Source organism: Echinops telfairi, unplaced genomic scaffold (assembly GCF_000313985.2).
Source record: "Echinops telfairi isolate 266 unplaced genomic scaffold, ASM31398v2 ScPeMD7_2;HRSCAF=8, whole genome shotgun sequence".
Lineage (NCBI taxonomy): Eukaryota > Metazoa > Chordata > Mammalia > Afrosoricida > Tenrecidae > Echinops > Echinops telfairi.
In genome coordinates this window covers 523,535-533,181 of record NW_022103898.1, presented here as the reverse complement: position 1 = coordinate 533,181, position 9,647 = coordinate 523,535, and the positions used below count along the sequence as shown (strand labels likewise).

The 9,647-nt window shown below is 59.1% G+C and overlaps 2 protein-coding genes across 4 annotated transcripts in view; both read right to left on the bottom strand.

Moving 5' to 3' along the window:
- HDAC10 (histone deacetylase 10) overlaps nucleotides 1-347 on the bottom strand; it is a 6,049-nt gene extending 5,702 nt beyond the window's left edge. Inside the window, exon 1 of the mRNA XM_045290659.1 lies at nucleotides 333-347. Within this exon, the coding sequence (XP_045146594.1) occupies nucleotides 333-347 (15 nt within the window). The remainder of the gene's footprint in view (nucleotides 1-332) is intronic.
- A 2,432-nt stretch (nucleotides 348-2,779) lies between these two features.
- On the bottom strand, nucleotides 2,780-9,579 carry MAPK12 (mitogen-activated protein kinase 12). Of its 3 annotated transcripts, none has more exons than XM_004700216.2 (12): nucleotides 9,472-9,579; nucleotides 7,686-7,744; nucleotides 6,728-6,839; nucleotides 6,487-6,516; nucleotides 6,243-6,290; nucleotides 5,692-5,806; nucleotides 5,518-5,589; nucleotides 5,341-5,420; nucleotides 5,186-5,264; nucleotides 4,924-5,097; nucleotides 3,811-3,912; nucleotides 2,780-2,995 (listed from the first exon to the last, which is right to left on the bottom strand). In XM_004700216.2, exons 1-11 carry the CDS (start codon nucleotides 9,484-9,486, stop codon nucleotides 3,833-3,835), a joined length of 864 nt encoding a protein of 287 aa, XP_004700273.1. In that variant the 5' UTR covers nucleotides 9,487-9,579; the 3' UTR covers nucleotides 2,780-2,995; nucleotides 3,811-3,832. The 3 variants fall into 3 exon arrangements, with proteins under 3 accessions (XP_004700273.1, XP_045145911.1, XP_045145916.1); XM_045289976.1 differs by lacking the exon at nucleotides 2,780-2,995 and adding an exon at nucleotides 3,010-3,152; XM_045289981.1 differs by lacking the exons at nucleotides 2,780-2,995; nucleotides 7,686-7,744 and having other exon boundaries at nucleotides 3,366-3,912; nucleotides 9,472-9,551.
- Between the last annotated feature and the right edge of the window lie 68 nt (nucleotides 9,580-9,647).

Genomic DNA, 9,647 nt, shown 5'->3' with positions numbered 1-9,647 from the left:
GGAAGACACTTCTCCTTGCAGGGGATCTGATAGGCGCCCAGTCCTGCACCGTCCTCACAACTGTTGTTTGAGCCCATGGTTGCAGCCCCTGTGCGACTTGGTCACTGCCCTTCTACTTGACCGAGCATGGTGTCCTCTGCCGGGGACTGGTCTCTCCCTAGAACACGTCCAGAGTTCGTGAGGTGAAGTCACCTCTTGCAGGGTGTTTCTCTCCCTTGCTCAGTTAAGGCTAGCAGGGAGCCGTGCTTACCAAGCTAGCCAAAGATTGGTTAAAGAAGGGGAGATGTGGCAATGCAGACCGCCGTCTCAAGCCAAACAAGAGAAAAATTCACTGCCAAGGAGTCCATGCTGATTCACAGTGACCCTATAGGACAGGGCAGAACTGCCCCTGGGGGTCTCTGAAGCCCCCTTCATTCTCCCACGGAGCGGTTGGTTTCAAATTGCTGACCTTGCAGTCAGCAACCCAACACATAACCTACTACACCTGCGGTTTTCAACCTGTGGGTCCCGACCCCCTGGGGGTCGAACGACTCTTTCACAAAGGTCGCCTAAGACCATCAGAAAACATATTTCTGATGATCTTAGGAAATGAGACACCGCTCCTCTATCGGCCACCTGCAGATCCGCCCACATACAAGTACCCAGTATGAATACTGTTACCCATGCTACACCACGCTTCAAGAAAAAATTTCATTTACTTGTCATTAGAAATAAATATTTCACAAGATATATTTACATATTGTTTTTGTGATTAATCACTATGCTTTAATTATGATCAATTCATAACAATACACCCTGCATATCAGGTATTTGCATGGCGATTCATCACAGTAGCAAAATCACAGTGATGAAGTAACAACGAAAATCATTTTAGGGTTGGGGGTCACCACCACATGAGGAGCTGTCTTACCGGGTGGGTCTCTGTGTGAGGACGGTGGGGAGACCTGCTGGAGTACACCATCATGGCTCCTAAACAAAGGGGAAAGAGGGACTTTAAGGGCGACTAGGCGGGAAGGACATTGTTTATTCATGGAGGTGGAGAATCCATGGAATGGGGCTCTCATGGGTGGGATTAGGGTAAGTGGGTGTGCATGTGACAGGCATTCAAAAATGGAATCGGAAGTCAGTTGTCACTTATGGGATGTGGTGCATCCACCTGGAAGCTGGTTCCTCAGGTTCCACTCCTGTGTCCCTTGTTTGCTCTTGGGTTCAACTTGAGAGTCACCGGTGTCTGGTCTGCTTCGGCTCCGTGGCCAGTCTGAGCTGGTCAGATGGGTGAGGCTGCAGAGCAAAGGTAGGGGCTGAAACACAGTTCCTAACAGGGAGCCTGTAAAGCACATTATCATTGGGTGGGGAAGACACTTGGAACTGAGATTGGAAGATGGCATGAATTAGTGTTAACTGGGTATGGGGTGTGACTGAGCCCAGGCATGTTGTCTTGGGGAAATTCCTCAACGTCGCCTGAACTTGAAAAGGGGTGGAAGAATCCAGCCTCTTTTTTTCCCCAATCATTTTATTGGGGGCTCATACAACTCTTATCACAATCCATACATACATCAATTGTATAAAGCACATTTGTACATTCATTATGCTCATCATTCTCAAAACATTTGCTCTCCACGTAAGCCCCTGGCATCAGCTCCTCATTTTTCCCCCTCCCTTCCCCCTCCCCCCTCCCTCATGAACCCTTGGTAATTTATAAATTATTATTTGTCATATCTTACTTTGTCCCATGTCTCCCTTCACCCACTTTTCTGTTGTCTGTCCCCCAGGGAGGAGGTTAATCGGTTCCCCCTCACACTATAGCCACACACACCACTGGTCCTGAAGGGATCATCCACCCTGGATTCCCTGTGTTTCCAGTTCCTATCTGTAGCAGTGTACATCCTCTGGTCTAGCCAGATTTGTAAGGTAGAATTGGGATCATGATAGTGGGTAGGGAGGAGGCAGGGGGAGGAAGCATTTAGGAACTAGAGGAAAGTTGTATGTTTCATCGTTGCTACACTGCACCCTGACTGGCTCCTCTCCTCCCCGCCACCCTTCCGTAAGGGGATGTCCGGTTACCTACAGATGGACTTTGGGTCCCCACCCTGCACTCCCCCTCATTCGCAATGTCCAGCCTCTTTCTTCATCTGTTTTATCAACACCCTGGCTTACAAGGAGTCTTCTGGCTGTACTTCCTCCGAGCCGATGTGATGGCTGTTCGGGCAGTCAGGGGCACTTGTCAGTATTCTTCACCAGCACCCTCATTCAAGAATGCCCCCATTCATCTCCAGTTTTGCTTATTCATTGTCCGACTTCCACATGCAGATGAGATGACAGAAAATACCATGGCTTGGTCAGGGGCAACCTTGCTCTTCCACACTTCAAAGGGGCCCATGCAATGCATCATTTGATCTCTCGACAGCTGCTTCTCTGAGCACTGACGGCGAATCCAAGCAAGATGAAATCCATGACAGCTTCACCGTTTCTCAGCAATGCTGCCTGTTGGGAGGGGCCACTTTGAGGTTCACTTGGGGGGAGGGTTCTAAGACTACCTCTGGGGGCGGGGCCCTGAGTCTTGGGGTGGGACTACCCCTGGCCTCCCTGGTGGGCAGACTTCTGGGTGGCCCTTGTGCCCCCTAGTGCCATTCCTCCTCAACTGCGGCTGAGCAAGGGTGACCCCAAGGTGGGAGGGGTACAGGAAGACACTTCTCCTTGCAGGGGATCTGATAGGGTCCCACAGGCCCAGAGCCCGCCCTGCCCCCCCGACTCGAGAGACTCTGAATGGGCCACTTGAATCAGGTGTCTGCTCCCAAGCCAATCATGGTGGGAGAGGAATGGCGTGCTCTGACTGGCCATACTGGGTCACCTGGTCGTGCGGCCGCGCTGTGGCGGGTGTGTGGGAGGTCCTGAGGAGCTCTGCCGCCTCTGCGCGTGCAGCAGGGAAAGGAGGGCACCGTTACTAACGCTGGATTCGGTACCAGGGACCTGTCATCCCTTAGGACACACCTGTCTGAAGAGGTGGACGATTGAGGATGGCGGGTGTGATCCACGTGTGGGCTCTGGTCAAGCTGGGCCTGGACGACCCCGAATGGCCAGCAGAGGGCAACAGGGGGTCATGATGAGGTGACTGGGAAGGGGTGGTGTGCACGTGCTTGTGTGCATATGACCTAAGAGGTACCCCCACCGAAGAGTAAAGGGTCAACCATAGGAGTACCAGGCTCAGCTCAGGTTCACTGGCCCAGGGCTGGGAGCAGGCACCATTTGTCAGGGGCTGACTGGGGGACGGGGAACGATGACATCCCACCTGCAGCCAGGTGGTACATGAGTCCCCAAAACCAGCCTCCCGCCTGCCACCACCACTCAGAAATAAGGCTGGAGAGTGAACTACAAAAGAGTTTATTTCCTGCCAGACTTGTGGGCTTGGGGGCAGGAGACCCCTGGAGAGCTGATGTCTGAGTCAGAGCCTGCATGGGCCTGCCCTCTGTTCCTCTATATTGGCAACAAGGGCCTGGCCTTGGGCATTCAGGACAAAGCCTGCAGGGCTCACCCAACCTTCAACCCACCCTGGGAAGGAGGGGCCCAGGCCAAGAGGGGTCCTTCAGAAAGTCCCCTCGCTGAAGTCCTCCGAGGGGCACTGAGGTGGCTGGCCAAGGGCAGAGCCAGCTCAGGGAGGAAGGATTTATGGAGTGAGGGGTCTTCTCTAAACCCCTCCAAGCAGACACCCTGGGGCAGAAGCCCACCAGAAGCCAAGGCTGTCACCAGGGTCCCACCCCGGTGGGAGGTTACAGTTTGAAGCTCCTGGCCAGGGTCCCCTGGCATGCCCACCTGGACCCCCAGGCAGAGGTCTTCACAGGGCCGTCTCCTTGGAGACCCTGGACTCCAGCTGCTGGGGAGGCCTGAAGCTGAGCACCTCTTTATAGGTGACACCTAGGGAGAGAGGTGGGTGCCAGTCAGGAGAGGAGAGACCCCATCAGGAGCAGCTGTCACCTGGGCTACACCAGCCCAGCAGGATGTCATGTGGCCCCCACCCTGCTGTGAAGAGACCCACCGGAATGTGGGCTGAGCACCTGAGCAAGGACCTTGGAACACGCAACCCCCCGAAAGTCAGGGCCAGGGGTCCTGGCTGGAGAGAGAACTGTGGCATTGTCTGGCTGTTCTGTAGCTCAGGCCTGCTGGCCTGCCGGACAGGCCCTGGCTGCAGGGCAGCTGGCTCAAGAAATGTAGGGAGACAGCCGTGTCTTGGCTCTAGACCCACAGGGCCCATCTGAGCCCCAGGCGAGGCACCAGGAAGCTGTAGCCCAGACTCATTGCATGGACTACCCGCAGCCCCCACCTCTGCTTCCTAAACTCTGTGCCCCACACCAGCTGACCCAATGGGAGCTATTCGTCTCCCCTCAGTTGACCCACTCACCCGGCCAGGGCAACGCCTGTTTGGAAGCATGGTCTCACACCTGTGGCTTTGCCCTGGGCACCCGTGGGTGGCTGCGTGGGCAGGCTTACCTAACCCTCACCCGGACCTATGCAGGCAGGCAAGCTGTGCACCAGGAGACACTATTTCTCCCAGGAAACAGAAGTGGGGGGCCGAGGGGTGTAATGAGGCTTGTGCTCCAGAGCAGGGCTCAGCCATAGACCTCTCTGTGAAAGCCAGGCCACAGAGAGGATCCTGTGGTCGGTGGTTTCAATGTAACCCTGGGGCAGGAAACCCACTGAGGGCTAGGAGGCATGTGCAGGGCGTGGGGGGGTCCAAGTGGGAGGGTCCTGAGTTGGGAGGACATGGGGGAGGGGCGTGACCGAGCATCCCAGCCTCCCTGGGCTCAGAGTCCCAGAACTCTTCGTGCTGGGCCTGGGGCCAGGCCTTTGTTTGTGCAAGCTCCCAGCCAGAGGTCACCTCCCCAGGAGGCCCGGGCCCAGCTGCCCGCCCGCACCCCGCCTGCTCACGCTTCCACTCGTCCAGCGTGCGGTCCATGTCGTCAAAGGAGTCGTCGTACTTCTGTACGGCTGTCTCGTCCTCCGTGTCATGCAGGGCCTCAAAGTAGGGGTGTGCCAGCGCTGCTGCCGCAGTCACCCGCTGCTCGGCATCCAGCACCAGCATCTTCTCCAGCAGGCTCACAGCTGGCGGGGGTAGGGCTCAGGCCATTCAGCCCGTGCTCCCCCCGCCCCACTGCCCCCCACCCCGTACCCCTCGCCCCATACGTCCTACCCAGGGGGCTGGCGTTGGTCAGGACTGAGGCAAAATCCTTCTTCTCCAATTCCGGAAGGCCTTTCATGTAGTTCTTGGCCTGGGGGAAGAGGAGGGAGGTGTGTGCGTGCGGCTGGTCCCAGCCCTGGCCCTGTCACCGAGCTGCCTCCACTCACATCTGCGCTCTGCAGCCGCTGCACAAACTCGGCTGGGGGCGTCCCCGTGACCTTCATGATCTCCTTGAGCTGGTCCAGGTCTGCCTCAAGGTCAGGAGCACAGCACAGGGCCACAGGATGGGTGCCCCACGCACCCCAATGGCTCCCAGACCCTCCCTGGCCCCCAGTGGAGGATACGGTCGTTGCCCTTAAACAGCGTCTTCCCAGTGATCATCTCGGCCATAATGCAGCCCACGGACCAGATATCCACTGAAACAGAGCCCACCCTTGTCAGACCTCCAGAGGACACTAAGGGACACCCCTCACCTCCACCATCCCACCGGCAGCCCCTCCCAGGACCCCGCCCCTTACCTGTCTGAGTGTAGCGCATCCAATTCAGGATGACTTCCGGTGCTCTGTACCACCGTGTCACCACGTACCCCGTCATCTCACTGTCCGCCTGCCTGGCCAGGCCAAAGTCCAGGATCTGCAGGAGGAATCTGGGAAATGGATCCCCAAGAATCCCAGAATAGGGGTGGGGTGGCAGGCTTGGGGTTCTGCCTGGCTGATGGTGGTGATCCCAGGTGGCACTGGGAATGGAGCCTCCATACCGGGGTCTCCTGCCCCACCTTCAGGTCCTAAAGGACTCCTGGCCACTCTCCACCCCCTGGGGTCTAGAACTTTTCCCACGCCTCCCTGGTTCTACCCAGGCTGGCCAAGGAGAACTGGGCTGCGTCCTGACCCTGCACTTAAGAAGCAACCTGGCATCACCCCCAGTGCCTCCCTTCCTGATGCTGGCCCTGCTGCTCCTCCAGGGCCCATCTATTGCTCCACTGCTGCCCTAGGGAGGCCCCATACCAAGGACCTTGTCCCCTATCCCTGCAGCCTCCCTCACCTCCCCGCCTTGCCCCACCCCACCTTACCTTCAGTTCACAGTCCTCATTCACTGCCAGGTTGCCTGGCTTCAGGTCCTGCAGGTATACAAAAAGTGACCACAGTGGCTGGGTGGGGTGGGCATGGGTGGCATGGGCAAAGCCACTGAGGGCCTGGGACACCATCTCTAGACAGGACAAGTAGCCCCAGCCTTCTGCAGGCCTTCAGAAGGGCATGCATCTGGGAAGGGGAGCTCAGGACAGGGCTCTCCACACACACTCCCCCAGCACTCACCCTGTGGATGACACCAGCCGCATGGATGTACTGTGGGAATAACAGAAGGGTCAGGGCTACAGCAATCAGCAGCTAATCCCCCCCTCCCCCCGAAACATCCTGTCCCACACTGCTGCACAGCCCACCCACCATTCTCCCCAAGGCTACCAGGCCCACCTGAGGCCTTGAGCATCTGCCCCATCAGGAAGCAGGTGTCCCTGATTCTACTACGCCCCACACACACCCGCCATCCCAGGCTCACCTTGAGCCCTTTGAGCATCTGGTAGACCAGGAACTGGATGCGGTCCTCGGTCAGCTTTTCATGTTTCATGAGTTTGCCCAGGTCTGTCCCCATGAAGGGCATCACCAGGTAACTGTGGATGGCGGACCGGGGCATTTTAGCAGTGGCCTTGCCAGCACCCTGCCCCACCCCCCTACCCCCACTGACTCACAAACCTACACCCCTCCCTGCCCAGATTGTCAGGGTTCTGACCACATTTTCAGGTAGGGTGGCCCAAAGGCAGGCTGAGGTACCAAGAGGGCACAGGTGGGAAAGGCCAAGGTCAGGCTTTGGGAGGGGGCCTGGGAGAGGGGTGTCAGGTGGGATGGGGACACACAGGACATTCGGGTATGGGGACAGGCTGGCTGGGTGGAGAGAGACACACGGAGAGGCATTTGGGCACTCTTCCAAGAGGACACACAGGCCCTGGGTGTCCTTGACCTCTATAAGGCCATGCAGTGAGGAGCCCGCTGCCCCTCCAGCCTTCCCTGGCCAGGCAGCTGGCATATGGCCGAAGTGGAGTAAGTCTTGAGGGTGGAGGGTGGGTAGTGTTGGTGGTGAGACTTCAGGGCTGGCTTCATCTGGGGGGGCTAGAGACAGTGTGCCCCCCCTGTCATCAACCAGTCCTCCAGCAAAGGTCAGCAGTTCCAGTTACAGGCCACACACTGGTGCCAGGATCCTGGGCACAGGCCCTGCCTGCTCTCAGACCTTGGAACCAAGCTCCTACCTAAGGTGCTGGGGAGGGCCCACCTGGGGGCCAGGAGCCCCAATTTGCCTCAACCGGACTCTGCCAGCATCTGTGGTCCCCAGGCACGTGGGACGGGGGCTAGAGGAGAAGGTTGTGGAGCAGGAGGTAGGCATTGTGCAGCTCCACCCATCAGGGCTATAGGACCCAAAGACTGTCCGGAGCCACCCTGAGCCTAGCCCGCCGGCCACTCACAAGTCTGTGAACTCGTCCAGAGTCTCGTCAGGAGTGAACACATCCAGGAGTCCGATCACCTGGGGGCCGAGGGTTGTGGGCTTGGGCTGGGCACCCTGAAGGCTCTGGCACCCAGGCCCCCCACATGGGCTATTTTGGGATGGTGACAGCCAGCCAGGATCCTTGTGGGGAGAGGCGGCTCCATGTCTGGTTGGCTCAGCTGCCTGCAGGGCTCCAGCCTGGAGACCCCGGGGGAGCAGGGGACCCAGCAGATGTTCCCCAGCATGGGTGTGCTGAGAGCAGTCCAAGGCCCATCAGGGAGGGCTCTACTGCCTGAGCTCAGGATACTGAGCGACAGCTACATAAGCAGTGGGGAGCCAGCAGGGCAGGAGTGGGCAGCCAGGCAGAGAGAGAGAACTTCAAGTGGCAGAGGCCCGAAAGTGGCTGGACCCACGCAGAGGGAGTCAGGACTGGGCTGGAAGTCCAGATGAGAGTATGCCGGAGGTAGTGTGAAACGTGGGGACAGGAGGGTGGTGGACAACGGAGCGATTGCTTCAGTCACTAGGCTCAGAGCTGGACTGGTGAGTAGTTGGGGCCTGGGGCTTGGGAGGAGGGGGAGGTCAAGCAGAACTAGGCTGCTGAGGGGCCCTGGGAAGAGGAGGAAGGCAGAGCCCTGAGAGAAGGGCCACCAGAGAGGGCCTGGGGACAGACGGAAGCCTCAGGTGCTGAGGCTTGGGGACAACAGTGGACAGTGTCCCAAGGAAGAGGGTAGGGGGACAAAGCCCCAGGGGTGGGGGCTTTCAGAGTGGGCAGAGAACTGCTGTGCCTCTGTTGATTGACTGTGGCAGGAGGTGACTCCGGGTTTAAGGGGAGGGGACCTTAAGGGGGCCAGCACCCATTTTCCACTGCATCTTAAAGTTGCTACAGAAGGGCTGGGTGACATGGTGGCTGGCCAGCAGCAGGCGCTGTCCTTGGCCAGGCAGGGATGATGCCCAAGAAGGGTGCGAGGCAGGTCACAGGACCAAAGGTCCCCCCAGGTAAGGAAGGGGCTGCAGGGAGTGGAGAGAGCTGGCTGAAGGGCAGGCTGGGCTGGAGGGCTGTCTGAGGGAGTGGAGAGAGCTGGGAGCCAGGGCCGGGCATGGAGGGCTGTCTGAGGGAGTGGAGAGAGCTGGGAGCCAGGGCCGGGCATGGAGGGCTGTCAGAGAGAAGACGGTGGGCAGCAGCTAGGAGCCAGGGGACAAGGAGGGGTGGCCAGAGCATCAGTCAGTAGCATCGAGTGACCCAGGTGGAAGGGGACGGAGTCCGTCCTCGTGGGGAGCGCCATGACAGAGAAGAGCTTTGGCCAGTGGTCAGCCCCAGTGGGGTCCTGGGACAGGACTTTCTTTCCCTGGCTGATCCCAGCTCCCCTCAGATGGCCAAGGCAGGAAGGACAGTCCTTTGTGTGCCCTTAACACCCTTCGCCCACCCAGGCCCCAAGGGGCCATCTCTACCCCGAGGGGGGAGCCCAGAGATAATTAGCTCAAGAGATAGGCAAGGCTCAGTTGGGGGGTGGGGGTGTGTGTCAGAAAATCACCTTCCGAGGAAGGTGGCTCTTCCCACCTGCAGTCCCCTCCCCGTTCCAGGCTCAGGGCTGGGGACTGAGCCCCAGGGGCTGGCCAACCTGGGCCTGGGGGCCAAAGGCCAGGAGCGGAGTTCTCCGCCGGGCCGGCTGGACAGAGGCTGGATGGCGGGACTGGGAGGCTGCCCTGCCCCGCCCCGCCCAGCCCCTCGGCGCCCCCGGCCCAGCCGTTCCGCCTCGCACGCTCACGTTCTCGTGCTGCATGTGTTTGAGGAGGCGCAGCTCGCGGTAGGCGCGCTTGGCGTAGAGCTCCGATTGGAAGGGCCGATACAGCTTCTTGATGGCGACCCTGGCGCCCGTGCGGCTGTCCTCCGCTGAGCTGAGGGGCGGAGCGGGCCGCTCAACGCGAGCCGGGCAACCCTGCG

Excerpts from the sequence above, each read along its gene's own strand:
- MAPK12 (XM_004700216.2), bottom strand. Across the intron at positions 6,517-6,727 it reads AGATGCTCAAAGGGCTCAAG|TACATCCATGCGGCTGGTGT; the intron begins GTGAGCCTGGGA and ends TTATTCCCACAG. Across the intron at positions 3,913-4,923 it reads CACGCTGGACGAGTGGAAGC|GTGTCACCTATAAAGAGGTG; the intron begins GTGAGCAGGCGG and ends CTCTCTCCCTAG.